This window comes from Carcharhinus amblyrhynchos, unplaced genomic scaffold (genome assembly GCF_965287045.1).
Source record: "Carcharhinus amblyrhynchos unplaced genomic scaffold, sCarAmb.v2.hapA scaffold_50, whole genome shotgun sequence".
In the NCBI taxonomy this organism is placed as follows: Eukaryota; Metazoa; Chordata; class Chondrichthyes; order Carcharhiniformes; family Carcharhinidae; genus Carcharhinus; species Carcharhinus amblyrhynchos.
In genome coordinates this window covers 2,526,046-2,550,989 of record NW_027649791.1, presented here as the reverse complement: position 1 = coordinate 2,550,989, position 24,944 = coordinate 2,526,046, and the positions used below count along the sequence as shown (strand labels likewise).

The 24,944-nt window shown below is 42.4% G+C and overlaps 1 protein-coding gene across 1 annotated transcript in view; it reads left to right on the top strand.

Annotated features, from left to right (window-relative positions):
- Positions 1-24,944, top strand: part of snx9b (sorting nexin 9b) — a 173,818-nt gene that overhangs the window by 61,138 nt on the left and 87,736 nt on the right. The window contains exons 5-6 of the mRNA XM_080182268.1: positions 17,378-17,525; positions 21,571-21,655. Of these exons, the coding sequence (XP_080038394.1) occupies positions 17,378-17,525; positions 21,571-21,655 (233 nt within the window). The remainder of the gene's footprint in view (positions 1-17,377; positions 17,526-21,570; positions 21,656-24,944) is intronic.

Here is a 24,944-nt window from a genome sequence, read left to right as displayed (position 1 = left end):
TTGCTCCTCTTGCTCCATGTAGCAGTTCTCTGGGTCAGCATGTGTACAGTAAGTGTCTCCAGCTACAGCTCCTGGAAGCTTGAGTTTGAGCTGGAGCAGTGGCTGGGGACACTGTGGAGCATCCACAAGGCAGAGAGTATTGTGAATAGCGTATATAGAGAGGTGGTCACTACGCAGGCAAGAAGGGAATAGGTGACCACCAGACAGATGGGCAGATAGTGCAGGAATCTCCTGTGGCCATCCCCTGCAAAACAGATCAACAGTTTTGGATACTGTTGAGCGGAATGATGTCTCAGGGAAAGCAGCAGCAGCCAAATTCATTGCACCATTGTTAGTTCTGCAGCAGAGGGGAGGAGTAAAAAGTGTGCCAGTGGAATAGTTATAGGGGACTGAATTGTAAAGGGAATAGACAGATGTTACTGTGGCCGCAAACAAGACTCCAGGATGGCATATTTCCTCCCAGATGCTAGGGTCAAGGATATCACGGAGCTGGTACAGGACATACTGGAGGGGGAAGGTGAACAGCCAGCCGGTGGTTATGGTACACATCGGTACAAACGACAGTTGAGAAACAAGGAATAAGGTTCTAAAGCAGAATACAGGGAACAAGGAAGAAAGTTAACAAATCGGACCTCTAACATAGTCATCTCACGATTACTACCATGTGCTAATCAGATAGAAATAACAGGATATATTGGATGAATACACGGCTGAAGACATGGTGTCGGGGAAGGGTTTCAGATTCCAGCGGCATTGGGACTGGTTTTGGGGGAGATGGGGCCTGTACAAATTGGACGGGTTACACCTAGCAGGACCTGGGACTAATGCCCGAGGGACACCGTTTGCTAGAACGGTTGGGGAAGGTTTAAACTAATATGCCAGAGAGATGGGAACCTATGTAAGGAGTCAGGGAAGGAGGGAGCAAGGACAGAAACAAAGGGTAGAAAAGGGAATAAGAAAAGTGAGAGGCAGAGAAAGCAAGGATAAAATTTAAACAGGTCTATAGAAAAAAGTATTGGGAGCGAGACAAACAGTGTAGAAGGAAGTTTAAAGGCTCTGCACCTTAATGCGCGGAGCATTTGCAATAAAGTGGACGAACTAATCGTGCAGATAGATGTAATTGGGATTGCGGAGACGTGGCTGCAGGGTGACCAGGAATGGGAACTGAATGTCCCAGGGTATTCAGTATTTAGGAAGGACAGGCATAAAGGAAAAGGTGGTTGAGTGGCATTGCTGGTTAAAGAGGAAATTAACACAATAGTGAGAGAGGATATTATCTCTGACAATGTGGAGTCTGAATGGGTAGAGTTGAGAAATATCAAGGGGCAAAAAACATTATGGGTGTAATATATAGACCCCCAAACTGCAGTGGTGATGTTGGGAATAACATTAAACACAAAATCAGAGATGCATTTGATAAGGGAATATCGGTGATCATGGGTGATTTTTATCTGCACATAGATTGGGCAGATCAAATTAGCTACGGTTCGGTGGAGGAGGAATTCCTGAAGTGTATATGGGATGGTTTTCTTGACCATATGAGAAGGAACCAACTAGAGAGCGGGCAATTTTAGACTGGACACAGTGTAATAAGAAGGGAATCATTGCCAGTCCAGCTGTGCGTGACCCCTTGGGGATGAGTGACTGTAATGTGATAGAATTTTTTGTCAAGGTGGAGAGTGAAGTAGTTGATTTGGAGACTAGGGTGTTGAACCTTAAAGGAAACTATGAAGATATGAGACATGAATTGGCCTTAATGGATTGGAAAGTCACTTAAAGGGATGACAGCGGATAGACAATGGCAAACGTTCAGGGAATGCATGGAGGAACTGCAGCAACTGTTTGTTCCTGTCTAGCACGAAAGCAAAATGGATAAGAGGGCCAATCTATGACTTACAAAGGAAATTAGAGATGGTACTCATTCCAAGGAAGAAGCATACAGATTGACCAAAAAATTAATAGGTCTGTGGAATGGGAGCAGTTTAGAATTCAGCAAAGAAGGACAAAGGGATTGATTAAGAAGGGGAAAATACTGTACGAAAGTAAGCTTGAAGGGAGCATTAAGACTGACACTGAGTTTCTACAGTTACGTGAAGTGAAAGAGGTTGGTGAAGATAAATGTACATCCCCTAATGACAGAAACAGGGGAATGTATAATGGGGAACAAAGAAATGGCCAAGCAACTGAATACATATTTTTGTTCTCTTTTAATGAAAGAGGACAAGGCTATCTAAGAGGAAGAGCATTCTGGGAGAGGATGACCTCAGTGGGCCTGAAGGTCTGGAGTGCATCTCTTTCAATGCAAGGAGCGTAACAGGCAAGCCAGACGAACTTAAAGCCTTAATGCTTGTGCGGAATTTGGATGTGGTTGCAGTGACGGACACTTGGTTAAAAGAAGGACAGGACTGGCAGCTGAATATTCCAGGGTATAAGTGTTTTAGGCGAGACAGGAGGGGTTAGAAGAGGTGGGGGAGTAGCAATACTGGTTAGGGAGCTTATTACAGCGGTACAGAGGGTGGACAACTTAGAAGGATCATGTAATGAGCCACTGTGGATGGAGCTCAGAAACAGAAAGGGCACAGTCACTATGCTGGGGGTATACAACAGGCCTCCCAACAGCCCACGGGAAGTTGAGGAATGGATATGTAAGGAGATTCTGGACAGTTGCAGAAAAAATAGGGTTGTTGTAGTGGGAGACTTTAATTTCCCTTGCATAGACTGGAAATCGCTTAGGGCTGGGGGCCTGGACGGGGAGGAATTTATAAAATGTGTACAGGAGGGTTCTTTGGAACAATATGTTAGTCCAACTAGAGAGGGGGCTATACTGGACCTAGTACTGGGGAATGAGCCCGGTCAGGTCATCAAAGTTTCAGTAGGGGAACATGTGGCTAATAGTGACCACAATTCTATAAACTTTAGGATAATAATGAAAAAAGATGAGTGTTATCCTATGGGTAAGGTGCTGAATTGGGGGAAGGCTAACTACAGCCGGATTAGGCAGGATTTGGTGGCTGTTGATTGGGAGAGGCTGTTCGAGGGTAAATCCACATCTGGCATGTGGGAGTCTTTTAAGGACAAGTTGATAGGGCTGTAGGACAGATATGTGCCTATAAAAAGGAAGAAGAAAGGTAGGATTTGAGACCTGTGGATAACCAGTGAAATTGTGGGTCAAATCAAAAAGAAAGCAGAGGCAGCTAAAAACAGATGGAGCACTGGAAGAATACAGAGAAAGTAGAAAAGAACTCGAACAGGGAGTTAAAAGGGCAAAAAGGGGACTCGAAATGTCCTTGGCAGACAGGATTAAGGAGAATCCTAAGGCATTTTATACATACATTAGGAACAAGAGGGTTGTCAGGGAAAGGATCGGACCTCTCGGGGACAAGGGAGGGGAATTATGCTTAGAACCCAAAGAAGTAGGTGAGATCCCAAACGAATACTTCGCATCAGTATTCACAAAGGAGAGGGGCATGTTGACTGGTAGTGTCTCAGAGGGATGTGTTGACCCATTAGAAAAATTCTCAATTACAAGGGAGGAAATGTTAGGTTTTTTAGGAAACATTTAGACAGACAAATCCCCAGGGCCTGATGGCATCTATCCTAGACTGCTCAGGAAGACAAGAGATGAAATTGCTGGGCCTCCAACAGAAATCTTTTGTCCCTTCACTGGACACAGCTGAGGATGTGGTCCCGTTATTTAAGGAAGGTAGCAAAGATAACCCGGGTAATTACAGGCCAGTAAACTTGACGTCCGTGGTAGGGAAATTGTTGGAGAAGGTTATTAGATAGGATGTATGCACATTTAGAACTGAATAATCTCATTAGCGATAGACAGCATGGTTTTGTATGAGGGAGGTCATGCCTCACAAACTTGGTTGAGTTTTTGAGGAGGTGACAAAAACGATTGACGAGGGAAGGGCCGTGGATGTCATCTATATGGATTTTACTAAAGCGTTTGACAAGGTTCCTCGTGGGAGGCTGGTGCAAAAGGTTAAATCTCACGGGAAAGAAGGTGAGGTAGCTAGATGGGTGGAGAACTGGCTTGGCCATAGAAGGCAGAAGGGGAGCAGTGGAGGCGTCTTTTTTTTGGTTGGAGGTCTGTGACTAGTGGTGTTCCGCAGGGCTCTGTGATATATAATATAAATGATTTGGAAGATGATGTAGCTGGTGTGATCAGTAAGTTTGCGGATGACACAAAAATTGCTGGACTTGTGGATAGTGATGAACATTGTCAGAGAATACAACAGGATATAGATAGGCTGGAAAATTGGGCGGAGAAATGGCAGATGGAATTTAATCCAGATAAATGCGAAGTGACGCATTTCAGTAGATCTAATATAGGGAGGAGCTATACAATAAATGGCAGAACCGTCAGGAGTGTAGACACACGGAGGGACCTGGGTGTGCAAGTCCATAGATCCTTAAAGGTGGCAGCACAGGTGGAGAGGGTGGTAAAGAAGGCATATGACATGCTTGCCTTTATTGGACAGGGCATAGAGTATAAGAGTTGGCATATGATGTTGCAGCTATATAGAATGTTGGTTAAGCCACATTTGGAATACTGCGTCCAGTTCTGGTTGCCACACTAGCAGAAGGACGTGGAGGCTTTGGAGAGAGTACAGAAAAAGTTTACCAGGATGTTGCCTGGTATGTAGGGTCTTAGCTATGAGGAGAGATTGGGTAAACTGGGGTTGTCCTCCCTGGAAAGGAGGAGGATGAGGGGCACCCTAATAGAGGTGTATAAAATTATGAAGGGCATAGCTAGGGTGAACAGTGGGAAGCTTTTTCCCAGGTTGGAGGTGACGAACACAAGGGGTCACAAATTCAAGGTGAGGGGGGCAAGGTTCAACACAGATGTCAGGGGAATGTATTTTACACAGAGGGTGGTGGGGGCCTGGAATGCACTGCCAAGCAGTGTGATGGAGGCGGACATGCTGGGATTGTTTAAGACCTATCTAGATAGCCACATGAACAGTCTGGGAATCGAGGGATACAAATGAATGGTCTAGTTGGGCTCATGAACGACACAGGCTTGGAGGGCCTAAGAGCCTGTTCCTTTGCTGTATTGTTCTTTGACACAAATCAGATACCAGAAATGTTAGAGAATGCAAGATTTAGTGAGAGGGAAGAACTGAGGGAGTTTAATATTGGTAGATAAATGGTGCTGGGAAAATTGATGGGATTGAAGGCAGATAAATCCCCAGGGCCTGATGACCTACATCCCAGAGTACTTGAGGAAGTGACTCTAGAAATAGTGGATGCATTGGTGGTCATCTTCCAAGATTCTATAGACTCTGGAACAGTCCCTGCAAATTGGAGGGTAGCTAATGTCACTCTAATATTCAAAAAGGGAGGTAGAGAGAAAACAGGGAATTATAGACCAGTAAGCCTAACATCGATAGTGGGGAAAATTCTCAAATCTATTTTCAAAGACTTTATAGCAGAGCATTTAGAAAGCCATGGCAGGATCAAACAGAGTCAGCATGGATTAATGAAGGGGAAATCATGCTTCACAAATCTGTTGCAATTCTTTGAAGACGTAACTAGTAGAGTTGACGAGGGGGAGTCAGGTGATGTGGTTTATTTGGACTGTCAGAAAGCATTTGACAAAGTCCCGCATAAGAGATTATTGTGCAAGATTAAAGAGCATGGGACTGGGGCAAGTGTATTGAGGTGAATAGAAAACTGTTTGGCAGAGAGGAAACAAAGAGTAAGAATTAATGGGTTCTTTTCAAATTGGCAGGCAGTAACTAGTGGGGTATCGTAGGGATCAGTGCTGGGACCCCAGCTATTCACAATATATATTAGTGATTTGGATGAGGGAACAAAATATAACATCTCAAAGTTTGCAGATGATACCAAGTTGGGTGGGAGGGTGAATTGTGATGAGGATGCAGTGATCCTTCAGCATGATCTGGACAGGTTAGGTGAACTGGCAAATCAGTGGCAGATACAGTACAGTTTGGATAAATGTGAGGTTATTCACTTTGGAAACAAAAACAAGAAGGCAGATTACAACTGGCTGCAAATTAGGAGAGAGGAGTATGCAGCAGGACTTGGGTGTCCTTGTGCACCAGTCACTGAAGATAAGCATGCAGGTGTAGCAGGTGATAAAGAAGGCAAATGGCAGAACTGATGTACGAGGAGAGATTGACTAAGTTAGGATTGTTTTTGCTGGAGTCCAGACAAATGAGGGGAGAGTCTCATAAAGACTTATAAAATTCCAACAGGACTAGATAGGGTAGATGCAGGGAGGATGTTCCTGATGGTGGGTGTGTCCAAAACCAGGGGTCAAAGTCTGAGGATTTGCGGTACACCATTTGGGATGGGAATGAGGAGACATTTCTTCACCCAAAGAGTGGTGAGCCTGTGGAATTCATTACCACAGTAAGTAGTTGATGCCAAAACATTGAATGCATTCAAGAGGTGGCTAGATATAGCACTTGGGGCGAATGGATCAAAAGTTATGGGGAGAAAGCAGGATTAGGCTATTGAGTTGGATGATCAGCCATGTTTGTGATGAATGGCAGAACAGGCTCGAAGGGCCAAATGGCCTTCACCTGCTCCTTTCTTCTCTGTTTCTATGTTTCTTCCCTCTTTGTCCCACTGCTCTCTTCTTTTATACCTGTGATAACATACCAATCTTGTAAGAAATATTAATTCCAGGTTGTCAAAACCATCAGATTTAAATTTAATAGTTTTTTTTGTATCTACGTACGTGATTCAAATTGATTGCTAAATTTAAAAACCTGTTGCCTGGGTGAAAACTGCTGCTTGGCCTCTTGATACTAATGTTTCAGTTTAGGCTCTTTGTGTACTTGCATTTTAAATCTCTAAGCACAGAAAAAGGACCACCTTTTAACAGGACCACACAGTGCTTCCCCTCTAACATTTTACAGTTTTACAAACACCAAAGTCTAACTTGCTACCTCCCAGTCTACAATTACTGTATCCAATTTTGCAACAGTAAGAATATACTTATTCTGAGCATTCTGAAATATCCCCTTCAATATCTGCCACTACTTCTATTTTGATCTATCCACTAGCCTAGTATTGCAATTCATTTCAGCTTGCTCAGCTTTCATGCCCACATAGTTGCCCTTTTTTAAGATTAAAATACACATCTTAGACCTACTCTTCCTTTCAGACTGGATGTAAATTTCAGTCATGTTCTATTTGTTGCTACTGAGGGGTGCCTTTACTCTGAGGTCATTAATTGATCCTGTCACATTATGTAATACTAAATCCAATCTAATCTGCTTTCTGGTTGGTTCCAAAAATGTGCTGTTCTAAAAAACTATCTTGAAAGTGTTCCAGGAACTCATCATCTAGGCTACTACTGCAAATCTGATTCTTTAAATTTACTATACATTTAAAGTTAACCATTAAGGTCATCCCTTTATTACAAGCACCCAGAATTTCTTCTTGTATTCTCTGTCCTACATTGTGGTTACCAACCATTCCTTATTACCCAAACTGATCCATCATCTTGATCTCCTGAACCAAGATAATCTCTAATTATTGCACCAATGCTATGATTTATTAACAGTGCTCCCCTCCACCTTTTACTTGGGTCCCTATCCTTCTCAAATGTCATATTGCTCCTGATTATTGAGGTGTATATGTCCTATGAATTTGTTTACTTTATTATGAATGCTCCATGCATTCAGATACAGAGCCTATGGTTTCGTCTTTTTGTTATTGCTGTAACATCTAGTCTCGATTGTCGGTGCAATCTTAGGTTTCATTTCCTCTGTTTTTTCCTGTCATTCTCTGATCTTCATTTCACATATTACTATTTTTCTCACTTACCTTGTTTCTACTCTTTGTACCACCTCTTTCCACATTTGATCCGTTTCCCCCATCCCTCCATTACTAGTTTAAGGTCCTCTCAGTATCCCTATATGATTCAGAGGAACTCTGGACCCAACATGGTTCAGCTGTCAGACCATCCCAATGGTACAGCCCTCATTTTATCCAGTGCCGGTGTCAGTGTCCCATAAACCAGAACCAACTTCTTCCACACCAGTCATAGATGTTTACAGCATGGCAACAGACACTTTGGCCCAACTTATCCATGCTGCCTTTTTTAATCACCTAAGTTAGTCCCAATTGCCTGCATTTGGCCATATCCCACTATACCCATCTCACCCATTTAACTGTCTAAATGCTTTTTAAAAGACAAAATTGTATCTGCTTCTGCTACTATCTCTGACAGTTTGTTCCAGATACTTACCACCCTCTGTGTGGAAAAAATTGCCCCTCTGGACTTTTTTTGTATCTTCCCCTCTCACCACAAACCTATGCCCCCTAGTTTTAGACTGCCGTACCTTTGGGAAAAGATATTGACTATCTAGCTGATGTATGCCCCTCATTATAGACCTCTATTAGATCATTCCTAAGCCTCCTATGCTCCAGAGGGAAAAGTCCCAGCCTATCCAGCCCCCCCTTATAACTCAAACCACCAAGTCCCAGTCACATCCTAGTAAATCCTTTTTGCTCTCCCTAGTTAAATAATATCCTTACTATAATAGGGTGACTAGAACTGCACATAGTATTCCACGTGTGCTGTGCCAATGTCTTGTACAACTTCAACAAGATGTCCCAACTCCTGTATCCAATGTTCTGGCCAATGAAACCAAGTATGCTGATTGCCTTATTCACCACGCTGTCCACCTGTGAGTCCACTTCCAAGGAGCTATGAATGTTTACCCCTAGATCCCTTTGTTCTATAACTCTCCCTATGCATGTCGTACGCCTCCTCTTTCTCCTTGACCAGAGCCTCAATATCCCGAGTCATCCAGGGTTCCCTACTTCTACCAGCCTTGCCTCTCGTTCTAAGAGGAATGTGCTTACCCTGAATCTTGGTTAACACACTTTTGAAAGCCTCCCACTTACCTGATGTCACTTTGCCTGCCAACAGACTCCCCCAATTAACTTTTGAAAGTTCCTGTCTGATACCGTCAAAATTGGCCTCTCCCCTGCCAATTTAGAATTTTAACTTTTTTGCCAGACCTGTCATTCTCCATAGCTATCATAAAACTAATGGAATTATGGTCATTGGTCCCAATGTGATACCTCACTTCTGTCATCTGCCCTTCTTTATTTCCCAAGCAGAGGTCAAGTTTTGCCCCCTCTCTAGTGGGGCCATCCCCATACTGAATGAGAAATTCCTCTTGAATACACTCAACAAATTTCTCTCTGTCCAAACTTCTAATACAATGTCTGTCCCAGTCAATGTTGAGAAAGTTAAAATCCCCTACCCTTTGTTTTTGAGTTAAATGTATTTTCAAAGAAAATGACAGCACAGGAACAGGCCCTTTGGCCCTCCAATCCTGCATTGACTATGCTACCCGACTTAACTAAAACCCCCTACCCTTCCGGGGACCATGTACCTCTATTCCCATCCTATTCATATATTTGTCAAGATGCCTTTTAAAAGTCACTATCGTATTTGCTTCCGCTACCTCCCCCTTCAAGTTCCAGGCACCCAGCACCCAGCAACTTCTGCGTAAAAAAAAAACTCTTCCTCGTACATCTCCTTTAAACCTTGCCCCTCGCACCTTAAACCTGTGCCCCTGAGTAATTGACTCTTCCACCCTGGGAAAAAGTTGCTGACTATCCACTCTGTTCACGCCTCTCTTATTTTGTAAACTTCTATCAGGTCACCTCTCAACCTGTTCCAGTGAGAACAAACCAAGTTTCTCCAATCTCTCCTCATAGCTGAACTCCAACTCAGTGACCCTGATCCAGAGTCCCTGAAGGTGCAAATACTTACTGCAGATGTGTTTGCACTAGATCACAATGGTATCACAGAATCAGAATCTCTCAGTGCAGGCGTTGCACTTTTGGCCCACTTAGTCTGTACCAACATGTGAGAAACATCTGACCCACCTAATCCCATTTACTAGTGGGCCAAGTGCTTATTCACTTTTTAAAGGATGTGAGGCAATCCGCCTCTACCATCTTCCCAGGCAATGCATTCCAGACTGTCACCACTCCCTGAGTAAAAATGTTTTTCCTCACATTCTTCCCCCTCCCCAACCCCAAAACTTCCTGCCCCTTACCTTGATCTTTGTTCTTTGTGTGCCCTTGTAACTGACCCTTCAACTTGGGGGAACAGCTGTTCCTTATCCGATCTGTCTGTCTTTCATAATCTTGTACACTTTGATAAGATCGCCCCCTCAGTCTTCTCTGCTCAAATGAAAATAACCCAAGCTATGCAATCTCTCTTCATAACTTAATTGTTCCACCCCAGGCAACATCCTGGTGAATCTCCTCTGCACTCCTGCCAATGCAATCACATTCTTCCCATAATGGGGCAACCAGAACTGTGCACAGTATACTCTAGGTATGGCTTCAGCAAAGTTCTATACAATTCCAACATGACCACTCTGCTTTTGTAATCTATGCCTCGACTGTTAAATGCAAGTGTCCCATATACCTTGTTCACCACCTCAGTAACATGCTCTTCTGCCTTCAGAGATTAATGGACAAACATGACAGGGTCCCTTTGTTCTACAAACATTCTAATGTCATGCTGTTCATTGAATATTTCCTTGTCAAATTACTCCAGGAGCTCTCACGTGTTGCAGGTTTGACACATCACTGCCATTCTTAAGGTATTTTAGTTACTTTGTTCATTAATTATATTTTGCACTTATCTAGGATCATTTTGTATATGTTTCATTAACTTTACAACCAATTTGTATACTATTTTAAACCTTAGGACTAGAATAGACCAGACCAGAAACTCAACAGGTCTGATCAAACAGCTAGCTCCTTTCCCTGTGGCCAAGTAAGAATCAATATGTACAGGGTGAGAAAGGTAGAAAAAAAACAAATGGAAACAACACCTACTTCCTTCCCACTTCAGTGAACTTCCCCATGCATCAAACTCTCAGGTTTGCACTTAGTAACTGAGAAGACAAGTGCAGCTGTGGAAACTATCAAAGTATTGGTGAAATGTTCCTTTGGATTTTTGCTTTGATCATCCTTGTTTTTCTTAATTTTCATTTACTGTCATGTTTTTAGCATCCTTTCCTGATTTTAATTGAAATATTCTTATAGTGCAACAAATGCTACAAACTAGCTAGGAATATAAACACACATTGTAAAAGCTTCTACAAGTATATAGAAAGTAGAAGAGTACCAAAATTAAACGCTGTTTCTTAAGAGGCAGACATAGGAGAAATTATCTTCAGGAATGAGGCATTATTTTGTACCAATTATTTTGTATCTGCATGCACTGTGAAAGAACAAATTATATGCCAGAATTGGAGGACGATCAAAGGGTTAATAAGAGTGAGAAACTTAAAATATTTAACTATCAGCAGCAAAAATATATTTGCAAAGCTCAAGAGAGTAAGAGCTGGCAAATCCCCAGGACTTGATGGCCTATATTTTAGGGTTTGGAAATTGAAAGCTGCAGAGACTAGTTATGATTTTTCCCAAAATTCCTATTTTCTGAAATGGATCCAGTAGATTAGAAGTTAGCAGATGTAATATTGCAATATGAGGAAAGAGGAAATATAGGGCATTGGTGAGGCCGCAGCTGGAGTACTGTGTGCAGTTTTGGTCGCCACACTTACGCAAGGATATTTTGGCCTTGGAGGGAGTGCAGAAGAGGTTTACTAGGCTGATACCGGAGTTGAGGGGGTTGAGCTATGAGGAGAGGCTGAATAAACTAGGCTTGTACTCGTTAGAGTTTAGAAGAATGAGGGGAGATCTCGTTGAGACGTATAAGATGATGAATGGGACGGATAGGATAGAGGTGGAGAGGCTCTTCCCGCTCAGAAAGGACAGCAGGACTAGGGGGCACAGCCTCAAGATAAAGGGGGGGCGGTTTAGAACGGAGTTGAGGAGGAACTTCTTCACTCAAAGGGTGGTGAATCTCTGGAATTCTCTGCCCGTTGAGGTGGTGGAGGCTGCCTCGCTAAATATTTTTAAGACGCGGGTTGATGGGTTTTTGATGAGGGAGGGGATTAAGGGTTATGGGGAGAGGACGGGAATGTGGAACTGAGCCATGACAGATCAGCCATGATCTTATTGAATGGCGGGGCAGGCTCGAGGGGCTAGATGGCCTACTCCTGCTCCTATTTCTTATGAAATGGAAAATAGGGAAGTTAACCTGACATCAGTCATCAGGAAATGATGGAATTGATTATTGAGGAAGTCAGCAAAGCACTGACTGAGATCATACTAAAATTTTCTAAGAATCATTACGCTTTAAAAAGGGAAAATAGTATTTGTCAAGTTTATAAGAGGTTTTTGAGTTATTAGGATGCAAGTAAGATATGAAAATGGTCTGTATTGTCACTGACAACTGGGACATAATCATCAAAAGCCGTGACCTTTTGGAGGCTTGACTGTTTGGAAAGGATTGGAAGAGGGAAGTAGAAACAAAAAGTTCAGTTCCCCAGAAGAACAGCCAGAGAAAACAGAAACCAGCAAATCATGCAGTTTCTCAGCCCACTTTCTCGTACTGCAATGGAGATTGCCATGCCAGAGTGGGCTTCACTGGCAATGTTTAACACATAGAGTTGGCCAAACACATTCAAACTGTTGCCTTAAAAGACAGAAAGCTGCCACAGTCACAGCAACATGGCAGATACAGTATAACATGGATAAATGTGAAGTTATTCACTTTGGACAGAGAAACAGAATAACAGTATTATTTAATAGATTGGGAAATGTTGTGGTGGAAAGGCACTGAAAGAAAATGTAGGTACAGTAAGCAGTTAGGAAGGCAAATGGTATGTTGGTCTTTATTACAAGAGACTTGAGTACCAGGGCAAGGTATCTTGGTAGGGATTGAGAGATCAGGACGTTGTTTCTAAAGGGCACCCCAATATCAAAGTAAGGTAAAGGACTCTTGTATCCCCATGGACATCACCCGTTTCCCACTTCTGCTGGCACTTCTTGCCCTCCTCCTTTTTACACGCATGCCCCCTCCCCCACACCCCCAGGCAGTGCTGCATTGAGAGGGTAATTTCTAACAATCCTGGAAGCAATGGCATTAAGCCATATAATTAACTTTTAGATGAATTTTAATTAATTGTGATCAGGTTTGCACCCTTTCTGGGCCCTACAAATCGTGCTTGTTGCTTATCAAATCATTGGTTGGTTCCACAGGCATGCTTGGGAGATAATTGGTGTATTTTGGTTTTGTAAAGAATATGATCCAACCTCTGTGTAAACATCCTGTTGTATGTTGGTGCCAGACTTTTCCATGCTCTTTGACATCCTGTAGTGGAGGACATGCCACATCAATGGTAATAAAGTGGAAATAGTTGAGAGTTTCAAGTTTCTAGATGTTCAGATCACCAGCGATCTGTCCTGGTTCTTCAACACCGATGCCTCTGCTTTCTCAGGAGGCTAAGAAAATTTGTATGTCCACTACGACTCTCTCCAATTTTTACAGAGGCACTTTAGTAAGCATCCTCTCCAGATGTACCACGGATTGGTATGGCTCCTGATCTGACCAAGACTGCAAAAAAACTAGAAAGTATTGTGAAGATAGCCCAGTCCATCACACAAAGCCTCCCATTTTCTCCCTCTGTACTTCCTGCTGCTTTAGGAAAGCAGCCAGCATAATCAAGGACCCCACGTACCACGGACCTACTCTCATCCACCTTACATTGGAAAAAAGGTACAATTGTCTTGAGAACATGTACCAATCGGTTCAGGACCATTTAAAAGTCAGATCACAGCAGGAAAGAAGCTGTTCTTATCATTAATTAAGCTGATCTTTCTCTTCACCTTATCTGTAACTGCAGCATTGTATTTTGTACCCTCTCCTTACTACTCCCCTATGTATTCTATGAATGCTATGTTTTGTCTGTTTAGCATGCAAGAAAATATTTCACTGTACCCCAATACATGTGACAATAAATCAAATCAAAAGTCTTCTGAACTAATGTCTGGAGGGCCTCCAGCTCTGCTGAGAGTACATGACTCCTCCTTTCCAACTCTTCAATCAAGACCTTTAGCGTGGCGTCTGGAAATCTTGGTTCCTGTTGTCTCTCATGGTTAACCATTGATCGTTTCACAGCACACACCCATCCCAATAACCTCAGTATCTTTCGTAGTTACAATGCACCTCTCCTTCAACAGATGCAGGCAAGCTTTAATTCACTAGGCTGTTGCAATATGATGCGTGCAGCAACTGAATAGCGCAGTGAATGTTGGCTGTACGCAGAAATTATGGTAATGTGCTGGCAGCATAAAGTTGGTTTCTGCCTACATTTCAGTCAGTAGGCACTGATTTAATCACATATTGTGATCATTGCTGCCATGTTTCAGATTGTCTGATTTAACTTCCAGAAACTAAGTAGATTGATCAATTTGATTTGAGCAATTCCGATAAAGTAAAGGGTACTTGATTGTTGTCCTAGAGGTTTAGGCCATCTGCAAAATTCAGTTAATGATTTCTTTGTCAAGTTATTTTGATATAGAGGGAGGCCATTTGGCCCATCAAATCCATGTCAGTCTCTGTAGAGAAATCCAGTCGTTCCTATTTCACTGACCTATGCCTATAGCTCAGCAAGTTCATTTTTGTCAAGTGCCAATGCAGTTTTGTATCGAAGTCATTTACTGCCTTTGGTTCCGCTATCCTTGTAGACAGTAAGTTCTTTGTTTTCAGTCAAAAATCTCTCCACTATGTTTGCAATCATTGGAAGCTTTCTGTTTTTACCACCATTCTAAAGTTTGAACAGAACTCTCATTTTTATGGTATTGGGTTTTTATTTTTCACATTGAATCCAGATTTATATTCATTTGTAAGTTGCACAAACCTTTTGAAAATCTGAAGTTGCACTTTTAGATTTTATGCTTTGTTTTATTTGTAATATTTTAATTTGCATTTGTTATTTTAGTACTTATAGGGTTCTTGCTAAATGATCCATGAACAATGCAGGAACATCCTAATAATCTGTCTGACAGCCTGCCCGCTTTTATGAGCTGTTTTAAAAACTCGTGAAGTTTCACAGCACCAGGCTAAAGTCCAACAGGTTTATTTGGTAGCAAAAGCCACTAGCTTTCAGAGCGCTTGCTGCTCCTTCGTCAGGTAAGTGGGAGTTCTGTTCACAAACAGGGCATATAAAGACACAAACTCAATTTACAAAATAGTGGTTGGAACGTGAGTCTTTACAGGTAATCAAGTCTCAAAGGTACAGACAATTCGAGTGAACAGAAAGGATTACTGAAAAGTGTACCGACAACTGAACAATGAGGAACACAACGACAGTTACCTGTAGATCCGGCCAAAGAATACACCCATCAACTCAACAGACTGATCAAGATCTTTGATCTGGACCTTCAGAGTACCCTCCGTGCTGTCATCCCATGTACACCCTGCGTTGGAAATCTCTACTGCATCCCTAAGATACACAAGGCAAATACACCTTGCCGTCCCATCGTATTGGACAATGGGACCCTGTGCGAGAATCTCTCAACTTGCATCGAGGGCATCCTGAAACCCATTGTACAAAGAACCCCCAGCTTTTGTCGTGACACTGTTGACTTATTACAGAAACTCAGCACACATGGAGCAGTTGAACCAGGAGCACTCCTCGTCACAATGGATGTCTAGGCACTCTACACCAGCATCTCCCCCCGATGGTGGCATTGCTGCAACTGCCTCAGTACTCAACGCTGACAATTGCCAGTCTCCAGGTGCAATTTTACAACTCATCCGCTTCATTCTGGACCACAACGTCTTCACCTTCAACAACCAGTTCTTCATCCCGACACACGGAACAGCCATGGGGACCAAATTTGCACCTCAGTATGCCAATATCTTCATGCACAGGCTCAAACAAGATCTCTTCACTACACAGGATCTTCAATCGATGCTATACACCAGATACATTGATGACATTTTCTTCCTTTGGACTCATGGTGAACAATCATTGAAACAACTACATGATGACATCAGTAAGTTCCATCCCACCATGGACTACTCTCCGGAATCGGTTGCATTCTCGGACACGTATCTCCAAGGACAGTCACCTCAGCACTTCACTGTACCGCAAACCCACGGAAAACCTCTCAATGCTCCATTTCTTCAGCTTCTACCCTAAACCCGTTTAAAGAAGCCATCACCTATGGACAAGCCTCTGTTTACACAGAATCTGCTCAGATGAGGATGATCGCAACAGATACTACCAGACGCTGAAAGGATATGGCGCTTGACTCATCGATTTTGACAGTTCTGACGTGCCACAGCAAAAAACCACACTGACCTCCTCAGAAGACAAACGCGGGACATGGCGAACAGAGTAACCTTCATTGTCCAGTACTTCCCCGGAGCGGAGAAGCTATGACATCTTCTCCTGAGCCTCAACATGTCATTGAAGACGAACATCTCACCAAGGTTATCCCCTCACCCCTTCTTGCCTTCAACTGCAGAATCTCAAGCAGACCATTGTCACAGCAAACTACCCAGCCTTCAAGAGAACAGTGACCATGACACCCCACAACCCTGCCACAGCAACCTCTGCAAGACGTGCCGGATCATTGACATGGATACCATCATCTCACGTGAGACCTCCCTCCGCGAGGTACACGGGATGTACTCTTGTAACTCAGCCAATGTTGTCTGCCTGATGCGCTGCAGGAGAGGAGGTCCCAAGGCATGGTACGTTGGGGAGACAATGCAGACGCTAAGACAGTGGGTGAATGAACACACCCGATAATCACCAGGCAAGGGTGTTCTCTTCCTGTTGGGGAACACTTCAGTGGTCACGGGTATTTGGCCTCTGATCTTTGGGTAAGTGTTCTCCAAGGCGACCTTCACGACACACGACAACGCAGAGTCGCTGAGCAGAGACTGATAGCCAAGTTCCCCACACATGAGAACAGCCTCAGCCGGGATCTTGGGTTCATGTCACACTATTTGTAACCCCACGACTTGCCTGAGCTTCCAAAATCTCACCAACTGTCCTGTCTGGAGACAATACACATGTCTTTTAAACTGTGCTTAATGCTCTGTCCACTCACATTTGTCTGTACCTTCAAGACTTGATTACCTGTAAAGACTCACATTCCAACCATTAATTTGTAAATTGAGTTAGTGTCTCTATATGCCCTGTTTGTGAACAGAACTCCCACTCATCTGACAAAGGAGCAGCAAGCGTCCCGAAAGCTAGTGGCTTTTGCTACCACCATAAACCTGTTGGACTTTAACCTGGTGTTGTAAGGCTTCTTACTGTGTTTGCCCCAGTCCAACGCTGGCACCTCCACATTATAAAAACTTGTGAGCAGGGTTGTGCACAATTCCCATGTTTATAAAGTTAATTTTTGTGTGAAATTACTTTTATAAGGAATCTTTGTATAATTCCTGTTTCTTTGCATTAATATTAGATTTGCTACTGTGTAGGTGCTGCAGAGGATGATGAATGGGACGATGATTGGGATGAGTCCAGACCATCTCCAAGTATACTTCCTCGTGCAGAGTCTGAATCAGCAGAGACGGGTTTGGCTCGTGGAGGTCCTCGTAATAGTTCTGTGAAAATGTCACTCAACAGGTAAATTGCAGATGAATGCTTCATGTTCATTTTGCAAAGATAGGGCAAATGAATTTCCTTGATATTAGTTATCAAGTAACTTGTGCAAAATATTTGCTTCATATAGAGTCATAGAAATATACAGCATGGAATCAGGCCCTTCAGCCCAACTCGTCCATGCTGACCAGTTTCCTAAACTGAATTAGACCCACTTGCCTGCGTTTAGTCCGTATCCCTCTAAACCTTTCCTATCCATGTACCTGTCCAAATGTCTTTATGTTTTGTAATTGTACCCGCCTCTACCACCTCCTCTGACAGTTCATTCCATATATGCACCACCCTCTGTGTGGAAACACTTTCCCCCCACTCCTCTCACCTTAAACTTACGCCTTCTAGTTTTGGGCATGCCTATCCTGGGGAAAAGACCTTGGCTGTTCACCTTATCTATGTTCCTCATTATTTTATAAACCTCCATATGGTCACCCCTCATTTTATTACACTCCGGGGGGAAAAAAGTCCCAGTCTCTCCAGTCCAGTAAAATCCTTGTAAATCTTTTCTGCCCCCTTTCCAATTTAATAACGTCCTTCCTATAGTAGGGCAACCAGAATTGTACGCAGTAGTCAAAATGTGACCGCATCAGTGTCTTATGCAGTTGTAACATAACATCTCAACTATGTATGGTGACTGATGAAGGCAAGTGTGTCAAACACACTTTTCTACCTGTGACACCACTTTCAAGGAACTGTACAATTATATCCCTAGATCTGTGTTCAACAACACTGCACAGGGCCCTACCATTAACTGTATCAGTCCTGTCCTGGTTTGTCTTACCAAAATATAACACCTTGCCTTTTAATTGAATTAAACTCCATCTGCCATTCCTCAGCCCACTGGCCCAGTTGATCAAGATCTGTTGTAGTCTTAGATAAATTAATTCGCAAAATTCATTCCTCCTTTGTTGTCCACTGCACCACCAATTTTGGTGTCATCCGCAAACTTACAAACCATACCTTCTACATTCTCATCCAAATTGTCTATATAAATGATAAACAACAGTGAACCAAGCACTGATCCCTGTGGCACACCGCTGGTCACAGGCCTCCAGTCTGAAAAGCAACTCTTTATCACCTCTGTCGCCTACTGACAAGCCAATTTTGTATCCAATTGACTAGTTCTACTTGGATCCCATGTGATCTAACCTTACTGACCAGCCTACCATGGGGCACCTTGTTGAAGGCCTTGCTAATGTCTATGTAGACAATGTCTACCGCATTGTCGTCCTCTATTTTCTTGATCACCCCTTCAAGAAACACCAACAAATTTGTAAGACATGATTTCCCACACACAAAGCCGTGCTAACTACCCCAATCAGTCCTTGCGTTTCCAAATGATTGCAGATCCTGTCTCTCAGAATCCCCTCCAACAAATTATCCACCACTGATGTTAGGCTCACCAGTCTGCAGTTCCCTGGCTTTTCCCTGCTGTCTTTCTTAAGTAGTGGCACAACATTTGCCACCCTCCAGTCTTCTGGCACCTTATCTGTGGCTGTTGATGATACAAATATCTTTGCAAGGAGACCCGCAATTTTTTTTCCTAGCTTCCCAATACTTCATCAGATCCTGGCGTTTTATCTACCTTTATGCATTTTAAGATCTCCACCTCCTCTACATAATGTGAACACTTTTCAAGACATCACTATTTACCTCAAGTTCCCTAACTTCCATGTCTTTCTCCACGGTAAATACTGATGAAAAATATTTATTTAGGATCTTGCCAGTCTCCTGTGGCTTCACACATAGACAACCTTGTTGATCTTTAAGGGGCCCTATTCTCTCCCTAGTTATTCTTTTGCCCTTAATAAACTTGTAGATTCTCTTTAATCTTAGCTGCCAAAGCTATCTCATGTCCCATTTTGTGCTCCTGATTTCCCTTTTAAGTATATTAAAGGTTTCTGAGGCTTTTGACCCTGTGTGAAGAGTGCCATCTTTTATGTTGATGTAATATGTTAGCGAAAATTGAGAGTGAAAGTCCAATTTTTTTTAAACAAAACCATAAACCTAATATTGAAATTTTATATGTGGCTTTGAAATCTGCAATTTCATTGGTGGCTATTTAATTAGGGAAACAGAGGCAGTGTTTTTTTGTTCAGAAGGTATTTATCTCATAAAACATTGTATCATGTAAAAAAAAATAGATATTTTTCTTAGTAAAAATACTGTATTTTGTGGTGGCACTGTATTCTGAATTTATAGTAAAACATAAGGAATAGGAACAGGAGTTGGACCTTTTGTTCCAATTTCACATTTTGGTTAGTTTCAGATGAAGTATAACAACTCCTTTTACCTGTCTTGGTTCCATTTCCCTCAACCCTCTTGCCAAACAAAAATGCAACAAACTTTGACTGAAAGTTATCAATTGCATGATCTTTAGTGTTTTGCGGAAGAGAATGCCGGCCTTGGGTTACTCAATGGTGATATCTTTTTAAACAAACTCTTATTATAAGGATTACCTGCTTTTTCCCCCTGCTGTTACAAGGAAATCATTTACCTTTATCTACCATAATGTATCCTTTAATCATATTGTATACATCTTCATAGATCATCCCTTAATTAAAAGAATGTGTCAAGTTTATGCAACTTGATTCTGTAATAGCCAGTATCAGTTTGTTGAATCCATGCTATATACTTTTCTATAGCCCCAACCTGAACGACCAAGACTGAGTGCAGTATTTCAGATGGAGTAAAGCCTAAACAATTAAAGGAATTTCCTCCTGTTGTAACCTAACCTTACCAAAAAAAGACCAAAATTTAATCAGTCTTTTCCATTGTATAACTGGTGAAGTAGAAAATGCATTCTTTGGTGCAGTTCTATATGATTGCTGTCTGAAGAGTATAATTTGTTAATTAACGGAACCTGCAACATTGCTATACTTTTTCATTGGCAAATTTTGATTCTCATTGAAGTAGATTTTTTTTGCAATTGTTCTTGAGAAAACAGTCAGATTTTCATTGATAGCTAAGTGCTGGAAAATGGGATTAAAATAGAAATGTGCTTAAATGCCGGTGCAGTCACGATGGGCCAAAGGGCCTTTTTTTAAGGGCTGCTGTTAAACTCTGACTATATGTTTTCCTACTCTTGTCTTTGATTTGGTACATTATAAGCTGCTTTGAAGCCTCTAACTGCAGAATGTGAAAACTCCTGTCTTAAATAATTACAAATACCAGTGTTCAGTTTAGCACCACGTTTGCAAACAGACTGATAAACACGTCAAAGGCTTTTTTTCTTAATAAAGATTGTGATTTTAAATAACCAATACATCACTGTACTAACTGTTGTTGCAAGTGGCTATTCCTCCTGGAATGCCTCTGTCAACATTTTTAAGAACTTAAGCATCCTAAAAAAAGACTTTCATTCTTAGAACGCCTTTTGATAAAAGAACAGTTTTGAAAATCGAGTTTCGCATCCGATTCTGTGTCTGTTAGTTGACAATATTTTGTGTGTTTGTTCAGATGATATTTTTAAATTGACCTTTCAGATGATTTTTGAGCTGAGCAGAATTAATAGTTGGAGGCAGTCAGCAACCTGGGTATCTAAGCGATTGTGGTTTCGGTTCTGACTCATTGGCTTCACTGAGTAAATTTCTTTAATTAAATCAGTTTTAAATATTAAAGAGGAATTGAAAGAAGCAAGAATGTGTGTTTCTGGAGCATTTTCTCATATGACCAAGCTACCCGAAAGCACACTAGGGTCAGTAAATTGTTTGTGAAATTTAGTCACAAAAGCACTTAATTCATATTAAAGCACAAACACTACAATTTAATGGTTTTTTTGATTGAGGAAGGCATGTTGGTCAGGAGGATATGTGCTTTACTTCAGATAGCTCAATTCTTGGGGTTGACGCTCATAGCTATTTCTAATAGCTAGAATGGCTTGGTCCCATTGCTCCTTTATCTCATGGACATGAACTGTTCAAAAATCAAACAAAATGTGCAAACCTACTTGTTGATTGTGATTAACAGGCAAGTCTTGTATCAGCATACTCATGATTTTTTTCTTTAAATATAGGTTTCCAACTTTTTCCAAACATGGACCTGAAGTCTATCTACTTTCAAAGCAACCTGTAAAAACGACTGAGAAGATTACAATACATGTATGTTACGTTGGTAATTGGGAAAGAAAAATTATAGGAACTTATAGAATTCTTGTTAAGTTTACTTTGTTAAAATCATTAAAACATATTCTGCATTTTGATTTCAAAACATGACAAAGTGGCAGGTCAGTTTGGTGCTTAGAAAGGAATTGAAGAAGCTGAAAATATAAGAGGATGATGTATACTTTGATAAACATTGTACCATTGTGCTAGTCTGATATTTCTAATATTTCATTGCTGCTCAGTTGTTTGTCCTCTTGGCTCAGAATCACATGGTAACTCCAGAGATTGAGCACAAAAATGCAGGCTGATGCTCCAGTACAGTATTGAGAGAACGTCGCACTTCCAAAGATGCCAGTTTTGGGATAAGACATCAGATTGAGCTGACTGCTTTCACAGGTGGATCAAAAAAATTCCATGTCACTGTTCTGACAAACAGCAAAGAAATTCTCTCCAGTATTCTCATTAATGTTTAATCTCAGAGTCATCATCACAAAAACAGATTATTTGGTTAAATTCATGTTGCTCTTTGTGGGATCTTGCTTTATGCACATTGGTTGCTGTCTTTCCTGCATCAGGGAGAATGAGAAATAATAGATTAATAGAATTAATAGAAATTAATGAATAGATAAGAGTTATAGGCAGGTAGTCACTCTGGGCCCTCGAGAGGAAGACAAGTGGGTCATGGTTAGGAAGGGTAAAAGGCAGAAAGGTGGCGTACTAGAGAGTACCCCAGTGGCTGTCTCCTATAATAGTAAGGGCTGGGTGACAGATGGGAGAGGGGAAGGGAGTGAGCAGTCAGTGGAGGGATTCCCTGTGGTTGTCTCCCTCCAAAATAGGTTTATCGTCTTGGATACTGTGGAGGGGGTTGACCCTCCAGGGGTAAGCCATAATGATCAGATCGCTGGCACAGAGTCAGGCTCTGTGACTCAGAAGGGAAAGAAGAAGATTAAGAGAGCAATAGTGGTGGGGGACGCAATGGATAGAGGCACAGACAGGCGGTTCTATGGGCGCGAACGAGACTCCAGGATGGTAGTCTGCCTCCCCGGTGCTGGGGTATTGAATGTCTCTGAACGGATAGGAAGCATATTAAAAAGGGAAGGTAATCAAACAGACGTCATTGTACGTATTGGTAAAAATGACATAGGTGGAAAGAGCAGGGGGATCCTGCGAGAGCAATTCGGGGAGTTGGGTGCTCGGCTAAAAAGTAGGGCCTCTGGGGTAGCAATCTCTGGACTGCTCCCAGTGCCTAGTGCTAGTGAGGCTAGAACAGGGAGACTGTACAATTGAATGCATGGCTAAAGGACTAGTGTAGAGGGAGGGTTTCAAATTCATGGATCACTGGGAAGTCTTCAAGAGAGGGTGGCATCTGTACAAAAAGGATGGGTTACACCTGAACTGTAAGGGCACAAATGTTCTGGCTGGGAGTTTTGCTAGAGTGTTTCGGGAGGGTTTAAACTAATGTGGCAGTGGGGTGGGGATCTGAATGGTAGGTCAGTAAGCGCAGAGGCTGGGGACGAGCTTGGGGCCAGGACAAGGCTATCTAAGAAGAAGAGCATTCTGGAGAAGGATGACTTAAGTGGGCCTGGAGGTCTGGAGTGCATCTGCTTCACGAGGAGTGTAACAGGTAAGACAGACGAACTTAGGGCCTTAATGCTTATGCAAAATTTGGATGTGGTTGCGGTGATGGAGACTTGGTTAAAAGAAGGACAGGACTGGCAGCTGAATATTCTGGGATACAAGTGTTTTAGGCGAGACGGAGCAGGAGCTAAAAGAGGTGGGGGAGTAGCAATATTAGTTAGGGAGCATATTACAGTTGTGCTGAGAGTGGACAGTTTATAGGGGTCATGTAACGAGTCAGTGTGAGTGGAGCTCAGAAATAGGAAGGGCACAGTCACTATGTTGGGGGTATACTACAGGCCACCCAACAGCTCACGGGAAGTGGAGGAATGGATATGTAAGGAGATTCTGGATAGGTGCAGAAAAAATGGGGTTGTTGTAGCGGGAGACTTTAATTTCCCTGATATAGACTGGAAGGTACTAAGGGCTGGGAGTCTGGATGGTGAGGAATTTGTAAAATGCGTACAGGAAGGTTCTTTGGAACAATATGTAGACAGCCCAACTAGAGAGGGACCTATACTGGACCTATTACAGGGTAATGAGCCCAGTAAGGTCTTCAAAGTTTCAGTAGGGGAACAAGTCACTATTTGCCACCAGAATTCTGTTAACTTTTTAGGATAGTAATGGAAAAGGATGAGTGCTGTCCTACAGGTAGGATGTTGAATTGGGGGAAGGCTAATTGTAGCCAGATTAGGCAGGAATTGGTGGCCGTTGATTGGGATGGGCTTTGAGGGTAAATCCACATCTGGCATGTGGGAGTCTTTTAAGGAGCAGTTGATGGGGCTGCAGGACAGGCATGAGCCTATAAAAAGGAAGGAGAGGAAAGGTAGGATTCAAGAGCTGTGGATAACCGGGGAAATTGAGGATCTGATCAAAAAGAAAAGAGAGGTGTATGTTAGGTCCAGGCAACTGAGAACAGACCGAGCACTAGAGGAATACAGAGAAAGTAGGAAAGAACTCAAACGGGGAGTTAGAAGGACAAAAAGGGGTCGTGAAATGTCCTTGGCAGACAGGATTAAGGAGAATCCTAAGGCATTTTATTCATACGTTAGGAACAAAAGAGTTGTGAGGCAAAAAAAGGACCTCTCGGGGCCAAAGGAGGGGAATTATACTTTTGAGCCCAAGGAGGTAGAGGAGATCCTCAGTGAATACTTTACATCAGTGCTCACAAAGGAGAGGGATGTGTTGCCTGGGAGTGTCACAGAGGGAGGTGTTGACCTTTTAGAGGCTCTCCATTACAAGGGAGGAAGTGTTAGGTTTTTTAGGGAACATTAAAACTGACAAATCCCCAGGACCTGATGGCATCTATTCTAGACTGCTCAGGGAGACCAGAGATGAAATTGCTGGGTCTCTGACAGAGATCTTTGTCTCTTCATTGGACACAGGTGAGGTCCCTGAGGATTGGAAGATAGCGAATGTGGTACCGTTACTTAAGAAGGGTAGCAAGGATAACCTGGGTAACTATAGGCTGGTGAGCTTGACGTCCATGGTAGGGAAATTGTTGGAGAGGATCCTTAGAAATAGGATGTATGTGCATTTAGAACGAAATGATCTCATTAGTGATAGACAGCATGGTTTTGTAAAAGGGAGGTCATGCCACACAAATTCGGTGAAGTTTTTTGAGAAGGTGACAAAAACAGTTGACGAGGGTAGAGCCGTGGATGTCATC